The 17,330-nt window shown below is 40.7% G+C and overlaps 2 protein-coding genes across 2 annotated transcripts in view; one reads left to right on the top strand and one right to left on the bottom strand.

Moving 5' to 3' along the window:
* PDCD6 (programmed cell death 6) overlaps nucleotides 1-2,193 on the top strand; it is a 7,008-nt gene extending 4,815 nt beyond the window's left edge. The window contains exons 3-4 of the mRNA XM_010140641.1: nucleotides 85-194; nucleotides 1,665-2,193. Coding sequence (XP_010138943.1) covers nucleotides 85-194; nucleotides 1,665-1,763 — 209 coding nt within the window. The 3' untranslated portion in view covers nucleotides 1,764-2,193. The remainder of the gene's footprint in view (nucleotides 1-84; nucleotides 195-1,664) is intronic.
* A 2,032-nt stretch (nucleotides 2,194-4,225) lies between these two features.
* Nucleotides 4,226-17,268, bottom strand: LOC104497396. The gene is made up of 10 exons (XM_010140642.1): nucleotides 17,160-17,268; nucleotides 15,267-15,344; nucleotides 12,390-12,526; nucleotides 11,712-11,831; nucleotides 11,186-11,216; nucleotides 9,352-9,373; nucleotides 8,710-8,734; nucleotides 7,797-7,835; nucleotides 6,197-6,302; nucleotides 4,226-5,136 (listed from the first exon to the last, which is right to left on the bottom strand). The coding sequence occupies exons 1-10, from the start codon at nucleotides 17,266-17,268 to the stop codon at nucleotides 4,226-4,228; spliced, it is 1,578 nt and encodes a 525-aa protein (XP_010138944.1).
* Nucleotides 17,269-17,330: the final 62 nt, after the last annotated feature.

The raw sequence follows: 17,330 nt of genomic DNA, 5'->3' as shown, positions 1-17,330 counted from the left end.
TACACACCTCCTGAACAGCCTGGTTCTTTCTCTGGAAGGTCTTTGGGAATTGGAAACCTTTTAAAGCATTTTTCTTCTTCCAAGGTTACCGACTGTCTGATCAATTCTACGATATCCTTATTCGGAAATTTGACAGACAAGGAAGAGGACAAGTGGCTTTCGATGACTTTATTCAGTGCTGTGTTGTTTTACAGGTAAGAAAGGAGATGTAATTTAACATCAATTGAAAAATCATCTTTTCGTAAGCTTTATGGTTCTCACTTTATAATATTGGATCTAGAGCTTGCTTATAGATAAACCGTTTGAGTAAAGTATACGAGAGGTGCTAGAAACATCTTCAGTTACTGGTCTTCACTCGTTACCTATTTGCATGGCAAATAAATTTGATATATATTTTAGGCCTGTTAAATACTTCTTTAGTGGGGCAAAGAAATGTAGAATAGTCTGTTTGGAAAGCAAAACAGTTAACACCATTTCCATTAGTTTAATACACATACTTTCTCTGGAGCGTGTCGCATCCAGGGGTGCCCAAAATTTTTGTAACCTGAATTGTGAGGGGTTTATGTGTCTCTCTGTTTAAGGCTCTGACTAAAAGGAATTTGACCGAGCGGCTGAATTTTCAGTCTTTCATGACTGCTGTTCCTGCAGGGGCAATGGCAGTAAAGGACAGTCCAAGCTAAAAAAAGAACACAAACTAAAACTCCTTCCAGTAACAAAAATGCGTAAATGGAGAGCGTGAGGCAGAGCTGTATTGTACAGATGTATTCTTTTGTTCAGAAGTCAATCACTGGATGGTGCCTCACCTTGTGACTTAGGGTTCCTCTAAGGGTGCCTGACTTCTGTGAAATATACCTAAGACTGGGGAAAAGCTGGGACACTGCCCCAGTGGACAGGCTGTGTTTTAGTAGGACAGGAACTCCTCTTACACCCCAGCACTGCAACAGTATCTTAGAGAGATCTCCCCACAGGCCACCTGAAGAGAAGGCAGTGCCCTGTAACAGGAGTACCTCCAGTATTTCCACGCAGGTGCTTTGTTATTCTCCTTTTAGCTTTATGTCAAACCGTAAGTCTGCTGAAACATCAGTTGCCTTTATAAGAATTCATAAAATAAGACAATTTTACTTAGTTATAAATGTAAACTCTGGTACAGGGGGCTCTGAAATGGAGCATCACTCTGCTGGTGTTAAGTGAAACGATGTTGGTAGTTATGTTGGAGCACTGTCTGTTCTCCCTGGCACCTCTGGGATTACACAGACAGCGCCGACACAAACGATACTAAACCATTTGGCTAGAGGATGAGAAATGAACAAGTTACTCACTAGAATTTGCCTCCAGTTGACTCTCAGATGTCTCATTAGAATTTTGCATTGTCCTTCCCCCACTTTAAAGCCAGTTATAACAAGCTGTCTGGTTTGTAAAGAAGTACCTCAACAGCCTTACATATTGTACCATAAGACAGTTTTAGAATCAGAGCTGCTACACAGCTCAGGCATGAGACATCGCGAAGAGCAAGCTACCTCCATGTGCACGTGGTTGTAGAACGTCTACAGAGGGGACGAACAGGAAGAGTTTCACACAGCTGCAGAAACCCGAGCAGCCAGGGGGAGAGAGGGCAGCCTGAGCTTTCCTGATGAACACACTGTATGGGTTTTCCCCCTTTCCAGAGGCTGACTGATGTGTTCCGACGATACGACACTGATCAAGATGGCTGGATTCAGGTGTCCTACGAGCAATACCTTTCCATGGTCTTCAGCATCGTATGACACCAGGAACCAGGAACTGCACGCTGGCATTACAGAGACTGGAGTTGCCAAATCATCCTGTACTGATTAAGATTATTGATGTATTATAATGGATATAACTTCACAGTCTTCAATTTTGTATGTCAGTCATCACCTTCAGAACCTCGAGTTGGGTTTTTATTTGTATTGCTGTACCGTACGACCATCTCTGCTTACACTAGTACAGAAAGCACAGGATCTAGATTTAACTGGTGCAATGTCAACCTTAACCTTCTTCCACATATCCTGCATGAGGAAAAATGAGTCTTTAGAAATGCCAAATTAAAACAACGCTTGTTAGTTTGTAAGAGGGGTGAAAGTCAGAAGTTGCACAACATGTTTTGCATGTGCCTTACTTTTCTAAGAGTTTAATGTATTAATTTTTAATACAGGATTTAAAACTAAGTAAAAATACTAGATCAACCATTACAGTCTATGTCACTTTTGTACAGCTTTTAAGGGGGTGGTGGTTTTATTTCTGTATGCCAGTTTCTACAGTTTAGGGCTCCCTCCCACATCACTCACGGCAATGGCCTTTTTTCTTTGCCTTTTTATTTTCTAGCTGTCCTCCTCCTTTCAGGGTAACCTTGGGACTTGTTCACACCTGTGTTCTGCACTGCCTCTTCCTCAGTGAGTTACAGCTAACTATGCTGGACCTACAGTCCCCTCTGCCTTGTGGGCTCATTTAACACTAACAGTCTCATGTGCCGAAGCGCTTATTTGAAGTGGTCTTGAACTGACAGGCAACACTCCTAACCTTACCCTCCACCTCGCCACTTAGAGCTGGTGAGGGCCACGGTGGAAAAACTGAAGCAAAAGAAGTAATGACCTGTCACACACCATCTCCTGCAGTAAGTTTGAAGAGGGAACTTGGAGGAAGCAAAGAGAAGTTAACAAGTTCTTTGACTGTTCTAAGAAAATCAAATGAGTTTAAGTCAATTTGTAGCCGTTTCATTCTGAAAAAGGTCATAAAAGAGATCTGCATTATTTCATGTAAAAATGAAAGCAAGTCATAGCCCCCATGACATACCAATCCCCTGGAAGAGATTACATTTTCCTCATCACATGGCATCACGTTAAGACAGAGAACACTTTTGCTGGGACTTTCGCCTTTCTTTGTCTAAACACAAGTGTAGTGTATCAGTTTCAAAAATATGCTCATTATGAAGCCTCAGGTAAACTGAACCGGCCTTACATTTGTGTGAAGAAAAGCTAACCTGTATTTTCATGCAACGGTCCTGTACTTTAAGGGAATGTTCTTCCTACACAGCTAACATAAAAGGAAGCCTTTCTTTTTTTTCCTAGGTTGGGAGGGGTGTTACAAGGGTTATTAGCTTTTTGCTGACAGAATAACATTAACATATTTTCAAAAAATAACAGAAGTTTTTTCTGTAATATACTAAATTATAACAAATACATTAAAAAATCCTAAACAAAATAGTATGTTCACCTCCATTATGTGCACGTTTGTGTTCCAGATATATTTCACGTTAAAAAATTAAACCCTACCTCCTTTTCCCCTTCCAAACCAGTCAAACACAGAATTAAATGCAGTCTCTTTCCTGGAAGCCAAGAGATGGAGATTCTCAAACCTGTTCACGGTTCCAGTTCTGCTGTTGTTGCTTCTTAATTTTTTCCTCTAGTTTCTACTAAAACATTGGCTCATGTCAGAATATTTAGCTCTAGAAAGGGGAGATAAAGATATTTAAAGTTACTTCTGCTTCATGTTATGTCACATAATACAACAGAGAATGTTAAAATGGAAGTTTTACTATTAACTACCCACCTTGTTCATTAACTAATTCTGGTACCATAAGCATAGTTCGCATTTGGCCAAACACAGGCCCAATGACAGCTACACAGTAGCACATTCCCACCTCTCTTTAAATCCCTCTTCTAATCTAAAGAAGAATCTTCTATTTTGAATACCAGGTCGCTATTTTTAACGTTAAGGAATATTTCTACAATAATTGGAAAAAATGTGTCCTGTAACAAACCAGCTCTTTGATAACGTGTCTCTTTGCTATCCGAATGTGTGTGATCCATCTGCAGCATTTTCATCTATTGTAAAGCCATCCGGGTTTGCCTCTGCATGCGATTCAGGATTATTTTTCTTTATGTCAAGATATTCCCTCCCCATAGTTGCTACCCCAAAAGTACAAACTCTGATCACGACGTAAGATGTTTGTTAGCAAGATGGCCTGGGACAAACCTTTCAATTCAGGAGATTTTTGTGCTATCAAGATATCCTCCCACTCACAGCTCTATTTAGTCATCAAGAGGCCAAGTCTCAGAGAGGCAATTAACACCATTCTTCAGCTGACACAGATGTTGAGCAAAACGAGCTTAGCTCCTCTGAACAGAACATGACTACCTGCACCATGCAAGCTCCTGCTCAGGTTAAAGCAACTGTGCTGATGTAACTCATTTCATATGAGAACTAATCACAATCTTACTTTGAAGTGCTGGGTGATATGGAGCCAACTGTTTGAGCATCCCGGTTGTTGTAGGTATATCCTTTCCTCGTATTCTATGCAAAATTTGGGAGCAACAGCATCTTCATCAAACATCTTATCTGAGCTTCTGAACTGCTGGTAATCTCTGTACGAACCGCTGCCAGAAAACGAGTACTGATGTGAACTCCAGTGACTCTCGTAGTCTGACTTCTGACGTCTGAATCCTTGACACCTGGACTCCTGGTTCCAGCTAGACTCCTTGTTCCACCTAGAGTCCTGGTGCCATCTAGAGTCCTCATTCCACATACAGTCCTGGTGCCACCTGGAGCCACCTCTTCCTGAAACTCCAGGGTTTGCAGAAGATATACAAGTATTCACAGACTCATCGTTCCTGTAAGCGGAATAGCTTTGTGAAGAATAGTCTGTGGAATATCTTTCTGATGAAGGATACGAGGCAGAACTGGCATAGGGTAATCCTTGATCACTTACACTCCTTGCTTTTGTACACGCTTGTTGGTTGCTCCAGTTGGTGCTGTCCCCGCCATACAAGATTCTGTTATCGGGCAGCTTACTTCCTCGCACATCGTTGGACATATATTCTGATGAGTACTCACTCGCTGGACTTGTCTCATAGGAGGAGGCCCCACCAGCTGAACTACTGCCAGAAGCAGATCGGCTGAGCTGTCTCAGCCATTCACAGAGACCGCTGGCAGGACTTCCAGTTTGAAGAGCAAGAGAGTCCCTGAGTGCAGACGTCATTGCAGAGTCATTAGATCTTAGTCCACAGGAAGATGATCCACCATCTGTTTGGTAACTGTATGAGTTGGCAGGAGCAAAAGAAGCATCTGCAGAACTCTCTTCATACTGAGACAAAAATCCTTGATTCCAGTGAGAATTTCCTAATTGAATAAATAAAAGCACTAAAAGTTAGCAAAATATTAAAATATCAGCTGAAAACACAACTACTTTCAGGTTTTATAAAGTGTTCTTCTGTTCTTTTCCCATGTCCTGCCTTTACGTCATACTTAAGCCCAGCATCTTTTCACCCCAAAATGCTCATGTTAAATAGGCCAGGACAGGTTAGTGCTTGGATTTGCAATACCCTTTACTGCTGTAACACTGTCCAGTGAAACAGAAGTGTTCTTAGACAGTCAAGGTTGAAGTCATTATGGCTTCAGAAAACCATACCCTGAACTGACTCAGAGGTTAAGACACACAGTACTCCGGCAAAAAAGCACCGTGGTTGGCCATACAAGTAAGTTTTTGCAATCTGTGCAGTGTTTAGAGTAGATTTAAAAAGCAGAACAAAATATCTAAATTACCTTTGGATTTTCCATATGGCTTATAGTGTTTTGGGATGCTTTTCCTTCCTGGAAATTCATCTTGAGATACTGACATCAGTGGCCTCAGACTGTTCGTGTAATTAACCTAGGTAAAGCGAAAGGTCAGAATATCTGTTTTTAAACTCATATCTTGAGCATTCTTCTAGATCCTTTTTCCTACAGGTATTCAATTTTTATGCAGAGAAGCTATGGAGGTTTGTAAGGGCCAACAGAAAGACAGGAACTTCTCACCTACCTTAGCCTTAGCAGCTTAAAGGTCTCAACTGGGAGCCAAGCTACAAGCCACCAGAAAGACTTATCCACATGCCCACAGAAGAAAGAAGTGACACATTTGAGTAGCACTTACAGCCCAATTAATCGCAGAAGCAAAGTTATCAAGCGAGGGGCTAACTGCAAAGGAAGGGTGATGACCAGACATCATGAATCAAAATGGTACCTAAAGCCATGCAATTAATGTATCTGTACTTAGAAACTGTAAAAAAAAGTACAGCATATTTAACTGGGGGTTTTTAACCTATGTCAAACTGTAACAGTCCTGGCACAGCGTTAACACAGTGAGTTCAACTCCTCCTTTCCTCCACATATGGTAACACCACTCTGGTCAAGATTAAGTTACTTGCCGCTGCTCTCTTTTCACAAAAGGCCTTCAAAGCTTCTGTGAGTTCCTGTGTAATACGAACAACAAGGGTTGCTTCTGAGTCTGAGGTGATGTGAAAGGTCTCCTGTTGAAAAACACAGTCAGAATTGGTCATTAGGATGTCGAAGGGTCATATACACAAAATGATCCAAGTTATACTTCACTAATGGCAGAATCAAGTTTATACCGCCAGTTGATATATGACATATACGGATACACACAGACACACACATGAAAAAATGAAACTGGGAACATAATTATGGCCTGATAAAAGATAAAACACAAATCTGGATGTCTGTGCCAGTCCTGTGCTGTTAATCATGAACATTTTTTTGCAGACGGAGAAGGGCACAGGCCCTAAATTTATGCTGCGTAGAAAACTGAATAAAAAGTAAGCTTAAGCACTACCAAATGCCTTTGATTCCCCCATTTTAGTACCAAAAAGATGAAAGCTTCCATTATAATTTTCCTATGTGTGATTCTGGTAATAAGAGCTTCCAAAAGATATTGATATAATTCTATGAAGTGCAGAACAATTACGTCTATCTGCCTTGTTGACGTCCAAAGAGCCTGATTAGCAAGTATACGAAGTTCCAAGTGATTCCAGTAAGCTGAATTAATAAGGGCAATCTGCCGTAAGGAACAGCTGTGATTCCTGTGGACAAAACCCAATTCACTGTCTACCAAGCGGTTTTGGTAGTTTACTGATTACCCCCAGACTTGCTTTTTCTCTGCCTCTTCCTAAAGTCACAAGGAACCACAGGTAAAAAGAAAATAAAGAAGAAACTCTGAAAGAGAAAAGGAATCTCTTCAGTTGGTAACGAAGCACACATCTCAAAACATGCTACTTGTGATTTCGGTGCATGAACACAGTTCAGACTCAAATGAGCTTTTGTCACTGCCTTAGGTACAGAACAGGACTCTGATGGAGTAACGCGGTGAATATAAACAATCAGGTATTTTCACAACAAACCCAAAAGACAAACCAAGGCTTACTACGGCGCTGCTAACAGCAACTGAACTGATAAAACCTCCCCACTCCAACACCAGCAGCTATGCTCTAGTGCCACCCGGTTTCCCTTGGCTGGCTGGTTCTGCAGCAGCACTAGGCCAAGGGTCACAAGCAAGCCATTTTCCTCCCCACTCCAACACCAGCAGCTATGCTCTAGTGCCACCCGGTTTCCCTTGGCTGGCTGGTTCTGCAGCAGCACTAGCCACAGTGTCACAGGCAGCCAGACCAGCCTGGCTGCTCTCGCTCAGCGTTACCAACAATCCTATTAGATATGGGCAGCCACATCAGTGCTGCCAACGCTGCTGGTCAGGGTGCCTCCTCGGTGAGGGGGAGGATGGTCCAGAGAAGAGGTAAACAGCTCACACTTAATCCAGCAAGTTGTTGTGAGCTGACATTATGTTACAGCTACACTGGCTTTTCAAAGAGCAGAGCCCAGTAACACCGAACTTGGAAGTTAATGTTGTGGCCAAGTGAGTTTGATCAGTATTCAGATGCTCCTTCACAACATTCACTGCACCATGCTGGTGAAACTGCACAACTCCTGGCACAATTACTTTACATACATACCAGGAACTCCAGAGCTTTCTGTTTCCGAACAGGGTCATTCTGTGGGATTGTAGAACAGGGAGGAAAAATTAGGAGACTGAATACTATGACATTTGTTGCATCATCTTATACAAAACAAGACCTTTTAATCTTTTATCCAATAGCAAAACTCAACACAAAGAGAGTAATTTCAGGTCACAGCCATAAACGTGTAACATTAGAGCCTCAATAGCAGTTAGGTAGCAGTTACTTTAAAAAATGCAAATACATTACTTCCCACACCAGCAAGAACACATTTCCCATCTAAGTTCCATACCTACATCTTTCCCAGGCATTCCTCACTCAGGTCCAAACTCATGTTTAAAAGAAGTCAAGTGCCCAGCTGCATCTAGCAGAGCACCTGGCCAGCCTGACATCTCCACAGAATACATCCAATTAGACAGCAATCTCTGGCACCAAGAGAGAAACGAGAGAGTTCTCAGTGTTTGTGCCCACCGCGATTCAGGATGAATACCTGAGGGATCATTTTGAGTTTCACCTTTGAGTTAGAAAAAAGGACTGTAAATCTTTAGATACATCTCAAGATCTGAACCAAGCCTTCAGTATAGAATACCTGTGGTCTGAAGAGGGGCAAAACAGAGAAGTGGAGACTGCAGCACAGGTTGGGAGCAGACACTGGCCTGCAGACACTGCATCTGAGACTCTCAGTGACTTTGAACAGGAACTATGAGAGCTAAGGGGGATGTGCATCTGCATGGACAGTATTCATTTCCCCTCTGCTGTGATGAACGCAAAACTCTGACCATTAGGTCAATGATTTTGCTTCTACAGTAATATGAATAAAATAGCACATGACACCAAAGTTTTTGAGAAAAGCAAGAGTAAGAAAACTGCTGTAATATAAGACACTTGCAGAATTACTACTTCTACATACCTCATGCTTATAATCGTCTTCCCACCTTAGAAAGAAAGAAATTACAATATTAAGATGCATTCTAAAGATTACAAAAAATATAGGTTCACTCAGAATATCCAGAATCAAAATATTTCAATTTCCAAATTTACAGCACTCACCAACCCAGGGTATTTTTTTCTACGGCATGTTTTAAATACTTCTTAAAGTAGGTCCTTATTCTGCCTGTCTCTCAAAGAGATCAGTATTATTGATTAAACTTCTTCACAGATCAGCTAAAGGAGATAACTAAAGTAATGTTGTGGGTTTTTTTCTTCCTGTATGAACAGTGGTGCCTTTTAGACAACTTACTCAGGCAATGGCATCCCAAATAAAGCGGTAACAGCTGGAAATTTGAATTGCAATTTTTGTGTGTGAGTACATTGGGCTGCTATTGAACTGCATAACCAGTGCAGTATTTCAAAAGCCACAGCCACCATAGCCACTATTTCCTCCCAGACAGAAAGGAACAATTTACGTGAGAAGAGTAAGTACAGTGGAAAGCCAATGGAAAATATTTTCCCCATACATGATTGTTACAGAAAAGTAGATCTATTTAATAAAATAAAGAGCTCCTAAAAAAAAAAATCTCTTTTCATTCCCCTGGGGGAATAGTATTCTCACCTTGCTTTCTTCTGTGATGGAGCTAGAAAATTAAGAAGAATTATTAGCAACATCATAGAGTTTCACCACATTATTGCAATAGAAGCATTATACAAACAGAACAGTTACTGGCCCTGAAGCGGCTGCAGTTTCTTTAAAGGGCAGCCTAAACCCAGGCACATACCACCAGTTTAGAAACGCCCAGGTTCATGCCTGATGAAGGGTCTAGGAGAGACTTGTGCCCTATCAGCTTTGCAGGGTACCCTATAGCATCTGTGTTCAGGCAGCTGAATCCCACACAAGAATGAGTATGGATTGAACGCCTCCACGCTGAAAGTGAAAAGGTTTAGACTGTTTTCGCTGTGAACATACAAGTGAACGTTAAAGCTGTTTCAGTCTGTGAGAAATAGTTATGAAGATTAGAATGTCTAATCCTCTCCCTTGCCTGTACACTGTATAAGAATGAGAAAGGAGAGAAAGCTCAGTAAAACGAGGTAGTCAAGACAATAGCTAAGCCTCAGAGAATCAGCTACTGCATGGTACGCAGCTTATCCCTTCTTAAGTACTTAGCAGCTCAGGTGTGCCAGGATAAGCCACAGGACGCATAATAATTCTCAGGAGAAATGACATCTTTGCCCCTACAATATGAAGCTGAAAGACTCGGTTACTGAGGTTGAACACATGCTGATGAGTTGCAACAAGAAGTTACACTGCAGGTCACAAAGCTTTCCAAATGTCAGGCAAGTACACTGCTACCATTTCACAGAAGACATCCAATAAATTAAGAATCATGGAAACGTAGGATGGGAGGGGCCTCTGCAGGTAGAATCACAGATTCATAAAACGTTTAGGTTGGAAGGGACCTCTGGAGGTCACCTAGTCCAGCATGAGAGGTAAGAGGTGATATGTAACAGAAGCCAAACAACTATGAGTATACAGACAATTAGAATAATTTCCCTTAAATTATTCATCAATTTGTACAGTTATTCCAGTAAGCTTCAAAAATCCTCCTTGGTTGAAAAGAAGATGAGTGGAGACAAAGGAGCACTAGTCGGCAACTTCACCCCACTCAAGCTAACGAGTGAAGTTCTGCTCATTTTGGCAAAGACTAGCTCAAACAAATGGAGGTCAGAAAGGGTCTCTGCCACCTGGTTTTGCAGATCAGCATTAAGAGGTACAACCCACAGAAGCCACCAATGATCAGTCAAAAAAAGCACTGCTATGGTAGGCACCTACAGCAGATTCATCCTGACAAACGCTGCTGCTATGCAACCTTGACCCATTTCAATCAAACCTACCTTCCCACTGGTACTGGTACTAGAGTCAAAAGGTAGCAAGTAGATAGTTCTTCAGGTTGGTGTTGTTAAGCATCAATAGCACATCTACAGCAACAAGTGTCACAGCTCAAACGAACTGTACGAGGGGAGATGCTTATTTAATGTTTGAGGGTTTGGTTTCCATTGCTTGTTCCAATGGACTTACTAAAAAACTGCGACTTCCACTTTTACCAGTGATTCAGCATGTACATCTTTGGATGACTGACATGAGGTGGACAAAGCTATCAGCTTATTCACAGAAACCCATAAAACACCATTTTTCCACACTTTTTCACATTCCTTGATTAGCAAACTACTGTAGTTATCTCAAGTCCAGAATAAAGAAAGGTAAAAAATGTCTGAGAAACTCTGCTAGTCTGGCAATTCCCTTCTCTCCTTTCAGATTCACAAAAAGTGGAAAATCTCTGAAAACATCTTGTGCTATTACAGGTTGAACATTTTAATTCAACTAATATTTCAAATTAGGCCAAATATCAGTTATGACAATTCTCTTATAGTCAAGTAATTCATAGACTTACGAGAGGTACTTGGTCTTACATAACCTTCAATCTAAAAACAGAAACAGATTCATATTAGATTTTGTGATTAAAATTTCATAACAGTTTCTACTGCAACTGCCTTTAGAAACAAGAACTTTTATTTATCCCAGCACAGTGTAGCCCACATAATCTGGTAAAAATAAATACCATTTGAGAGGACGTTTGCCTACATTTGAGAAAATTTAAGTTGCAAAAATTAAAAATCATTGAAGTAAAGCAATAAAATTTCTGAGCCACTCCGCTGAATTCAGACTGGACTTTTTCTATTTAAAAACCCCAACTTCTTAAAAATAAACAACTTCATTTTTTTCAGATGAATTTTAATACTACAGTTCTCCTCCCATATTTTTTAGGGCAACTTTAAGTTAAGTCTTATTAATAATACACTTCCTAGAAACACACAGAAATTTAACAGGCTTTGCCAGCAGTATGTTTAAAATTTACTAGGACAAACATAAATGCACAAAGACACGTTACCTGACACTTTAAATTTACTTCCAGTTACCTTATACATTTTTAATCCTTCAGTCTTCTCTAGCTCTGCTGCTATCCGTCTGAGAAATGAGATTTTGCATTCTTTAACTTCTGATGTCTTTCTCCTCATTTTATCTGGAAATTCTTTAGACTGTTAACAAAAACACCCTGAAATGGTCAATATCAAAATTCATCACAATAATAAAAAATTGGCACATTTCACCTTTTGGGCAAGCTTCCAAAGACTGGTAAACATTGTTCTGAATATTACAAGCTCGTTTCTTCTCTGTATACTTAAATTTTTGTGTTAAGCTTACTTAAGCAGTTTTCAAAAGAAAAAAAAAGGGTACTGTGCAAAGCTTGCTACCGAAAGATATCGTGCTCTATACCACATCCAGGAACACCACAGGCATGCTGAGGAGTGAGACAGAACCATGGTGTTCTAGGAACCTGATCCTGGAGACAATCGAAAACACTTAGGAACAGACTTTGAGCAGATACAGACACTCACCCCTGGATCGCGCTGCCTCAGCAGCTCACGTCTTCATAGCTATTCATCCTGATCTGACCCATGAAGAGTCCATCCTACGAGTATTAGCAATTTACCGTATAGAGGTTTAAAGGTCAAACCTGACGTAAGTATTTACAGAAGAAAATAAAAGGGATTACCCTAGAGAAATTGTGATCAAAACACGTAAAAATTACTCACGATGTACGCTCTTCTGTGTTTATATCCACTCAGGTGTTCTATCATAGGTGCCATCTCTGTATTAAACCCACACAGCTTGCACTCATAATGTGGCTCTTTTCTTCCTTCAAATCTCATTTCAACCACATGTTCTAAACCTGCAAAAACAAGAGTTGGAAATACCTGTATTTTAGTACAGACCGCTATAAACAAATGTATTCTTTTCAATGGTGCTTAAATGAATAAATAAAAGTATTCCATTTTCAGAATTTCCACACTTCTTCAGCATCACTTTGACACTTCACTGGACTTATTACGCATTATCAGTTAGATTTTTCTCTTTACAATGCTTTATTCTGAAAGGAAAGACGCTGTCTATGGCAGATTTGCAAGCCTGCCAAAAAAAAAAAAAATTTCATGTACCTTTATCCTGCCTGGGTTATTTTCAAAAAACTAAGAAAAAGCCTTCCATTCAATACACTCATGTAAAAGAATTCATGGAGAAGTGCATATAAAAAGAGAATGAGAACAGGAAATGCCATGCAAATGTCTTGATTAAGAAACTGCATTTAAGCTATTTAGTCAAACATAATTTGGACAGTGTCTGAGCAGCACAAATCATACTGAGGACAGACAATAATCACTTCACCAAACTGAGTCCTCCATAAGCTAAGAATCTTCCACAAACTTTTAAGAATGACAGGAATGAAAATGGGATTTTTATTACTTTTTTCCTAGAAGTGACTGAGACTGTGCCTTAGAAATATTCACAAATCTCTAAATTTAAGGCTTATACCTCACATGAAAAGTTTTGCTCTGAACAGCTTAACTGTAACAAGTTTCTGAGCAGCTTAAAACAAACAGGAAAAACCTGCAGCTGTTCCCTATTACCATACTTTCCAATACCATGTATTTGTGATGGGTTGACCCCAGCCAGAAGCCAAGCACCACCCAGCTGTTTGCTCACTCAGTTACAGCCCCTCAGCAGGATGGGGAGAAAATAGGAAGGGGAAAATTGAGAAAACTCAGGGTTGAGATAAAGACAGTTTAAGAGATGAAGAAGAAAAAAAAAAAACTGATGCAAAAACCAGCCACTCACCTCCCTACAAGCAGATCAATACCAGACAGCCCCTGAAGAGCCACCTTGGAAGCTAAACCCCCACCCCAGACCCCTTTTTTTTTTCTTCTTTTACCTCATTTGTGATTGCTAAGCATGACATTATGTGGTACAGAATATCCTTTTAGCCAGTGTGGGTCAACTGCCCTGGCTGTGACCCCTCCCAGCCTACTCAAGGGGTGAAGGGTGGGGACCCAGAGTGAAATAGGGTCTTGATGCCGCTCAGCGACAGCCAAAACGCCAGAGTGTTAACAACACTGTTTCAGTCACCAGTTCCAAACATGCAGGCTGCTATGAAGAAATCCAACTCCATCTGAGACCCGCTGCATTATTCCACTGCTAAATCTTAACTCTACACTCTCACCAAATGAACTAGGTATACATGAAAGGAACACTGCTATTCACTTTTATTAAAAATGCTGTGCTCTTTAATATGAATACTGTACATAGAGCAACAGCAAGACAACTCACTAAACAGATAAATCCTCTGCTAATGCTAGGAAATCTGCTACTTTGCTCCTCATGAGGGAACACATCTCTCTAGGTCACTAGCACAAACTAGCAACACAAAGGCCACTGACAAGCACAACTGCTTATCCTCTCCTGAAGGCTGCCTAATCTAGCAGTAAGGAAGAAAGAAAAACCTTAAAATTCATCTCACTACTTTGAGTATTCTCAAAGACAGTGAGGAAAAATATCTCACTAAACAGATACACCAGGGAGTCATGCTGCCATCCAGAGGGACCTTGACAGGCTAGAAAGCTGGGCTCTTAGGAGCTTCATGCAGTTCAGCAAGTGGGAGTGCAAAGTCCTGCACCTGGGGAGAAGCAACCCAGGTACCTGTATTTGGTGAAGGCTGACCATCTGGAAAGCAGATTGGCAGAAAAGGCTCTAGGTGGACACCAAGTTGAAGATCAGCCAGCAGTGGGCCCTTATGGCTAAGAAGGCTAATGGTAACCTGGGCTGTACAAGGTGTGTAGCCAGCAAGTGAAGGGAAGTGATCCACCCTCTCCACTCTGCCAGTACAGCCATGTCTGGAGTGTTGTGACAGTTCTGGGCTTCTCAGTACAAGAGAGATGGGCATACGAAAGGCCGTGAAAACGATGAATGCACTGGAGCATCTCTCCTTCGAGGCTGAGAGAGCTGAGATTGCTTAGCCTTGAGAACAGAAGGCTCAGAGAGGATCTCGACAGCATGTATAAATACCTGAAGGGAGGGTGCAAAGAAGAGAGGGCCAGGCTCTTTTCAGTGGTGTCCAGTGACATCACAAGAGGCAATGGGCACAAAGAAACACAGGACTTTCCCTCTGAACATCAGGAAACACTTTTTTGATTGTGTGGGCAACTGAAGACTGGCACAGGTTGCCCAGAGAATTTGTAGAGTCCCACTCCTTAGAGATACTCCAAAGCCAGCTGGACATGGTCCTGGGCAACCAGCTCCAGGTGATGCTGCTTGAGCACGAGGGATTGGACCAAATGATCTCTAGAGGTTCCTTTCAACCTCAACCATTCTGTGACCTGTGAAAACCTTCTTTATGAAGACAGCTCCTTCAGGAACGCACTGTCTTAACAATTAAGGTGTATAAGAGAGGTTGCTTTTATAGAACTCAGTGCAAAAAACTAAACTTTAAAATGTGCAAGAGATAAAATATATTCTATATATTATTCAATACATTTAAAGAAAATGAAACAATATCTAAAATTCCATCCTTTTATTCCAAACCAAAACCCATTTGGTCACAAATTCAACAGATGTGCCATTAAGAAAACAAAAAAACATACCAACTAGAGGTTCCTCTCTTTTGGGATCACTCATAAAATCCTTCAGACAGGTTATGTCCTTTGTGAGTCCTCTCTTCACTAAAGTAAAAAATATACAAAGAGATATTACACAATAGACAGTCTGCACATAATTTCCACAATCTTAAAGGAGTTTCTAATGGAGACTTAAGGGGGACAAAATTAATTTCCACTCTGAAACGCCTAAGGAAAATGGGCAAGATCTCACAAAAAGATTCCAAACACTCTGTTTTCTGGAACAATTTTACACACAAGGAATTAATTCCTTCAAGAGAACCAAGTAAGCAAAACAGACCTTCTAACACAATCCAGTTTACTGAGGAAAGATACCACGTTTACATTCGTAGCATGCCCCACCCCATGTCAGTTCACATTAAAATAAGGAAAAATAAAAACAACAAAAAAAAGCCAAGCCACCAAGCTCCTTCTTCCCCTAAAACCCATGTACTCAAGTAGCGCACTGAGACTGCTTGTTTGGAGTCCAAAGTCCATCAGTCATATTGCTTTCGGTGTAATAAGGAATGCATAATCTTCACTAATACAGCAAATGCCTCTTGTACTCCGGGCAGACCAGAAGCTGTGCAACCAGTTAGTACAGTTACCCTGAACTAGCAGTGTTTCAAACACTGCTTTATCTTGCTCCCCACAGAGTTTTAATACCTTGGGTTTTGCACTGCCTAAAACACTTTAAAAATATTCCTGGTCAACTCAGAGCATCAAAGTTCAGCTACGTGTATCTGTAAAACAATCCCAGAGGCATTAGGTGTATTCAAGCGCTGGCCATCTTAAAAGAGCATGCGAAGGGTTAAAACACATAGTTTTAATCTGAGGGGAAAAAAAATGCAGAAATAGAACTCATCTCTTTAATTACATACAGCTGTATTTTGACTGACTGACGAATTTTCTAAGTAGAACACTGCTAGTTTCTTCAGACTGGAACAAACAAGTAGAAATACCACAAGCACTGAAATGTTACTGTTATTCTTTCCCCCAAGAATGCCAAGTTATGGTTTAAAAACCTAACAAACAAAACTTTGGAAGGATAGGGAATTTCATGCTTGTTCTTCAATATTCGGTGCATTAAGAATATGCTTGTGCTGCCATCAAGTCAAACTCCAGGGCTGCACACAAAAAAAGTATTTCACAAAGTTCCAGCATTAGTGTATATAGAAAATCTCTTACGATTTAATTGTGATATAAAACACCCGATGGGACACCTCCTGCCACAGGAACACTGTGTCCCTTTCCCACCAAAGCTTCACAGTCTCAAGATCTTTATCGTTTTGGTTTTTGTCTGAGATGACATGCAGCAATAGCATAGTGCGACAGAGTCGACATCTAAGAAGTTGGTGCCACATAACGAACCTCAATTTTTTTACTGACACTCAACGATTTTTACCCGCCCTTCAATGTAATATGCAGTTCTCATGCATTTGTGCCTGTGCAGTAGCTCTCAGTGAACTGGCTCTCTTGGTGAACTGGCCGTCCCCAAGCTGACAGTGAAAGGCATGAGGACTTCTGGGTTTCATCAAACTTTCACTGTATATATGTGTACACACATGCATGCTGCAAAACTTTCTGTTGAAAACTTCACCAGATAAAAAAATTAGTTAGATTCACTTGATATCAGCTGTCATCCAGAAGACAGAAACTGTGTCTCAGGTTTGAAAGTCTTTATGAAGTGACAAGTGTTTTCACAGATTCTCCTAAGATCTTTTCTTATATAAATTAACTAGTGCACAAAAGAAAAGCGATGGTTCAAACTTTTGGTGAATTGCACTGCTTCTTCCCAAATCATATTCCATCACCTGCTTTGGACACCATTAAAACAAAACCACTGATTTTGAAGTTGCATCTGAAAAGAACATCAGCTACCTGGTATCTGTGCTTCATACTTCATCAGAGTTCGGACTGGAGCTGGAGGACCTAGGATAATAGTTTGACAGTCAGACCACTTGTCACTTGCTTTTATTAAGTACCTCATAGAGCGTCCAAACAAGTTAGAGAATAGAACAGTTATCCTCATTTTACAGTTTAACAGAGGCT

The sequence above is a fragment of the Buceros rhinoceros genome, unplaced genomic scaffold (genome assembly GCF_000710305.1).
Source record: "Buceros rhinoceros silvestris isolate BGI_N320 unplaced genomic scaffold, ASM71030v1 scaffold13897, whole genome shotgun sequence".
In the NCBI taxonomy this organism is placed as follows: Eukaryota; Metazoa; Chordata; class Aves; order Bucerotiformes; family Bucerotidae; genus Buceros; species Buceros rhinoceros.
The sequence above is the reverse complement of the archived record's forward strand: the minus strand, read 5'-3'. Positions and strand labels throughout refer to the sequence as shown.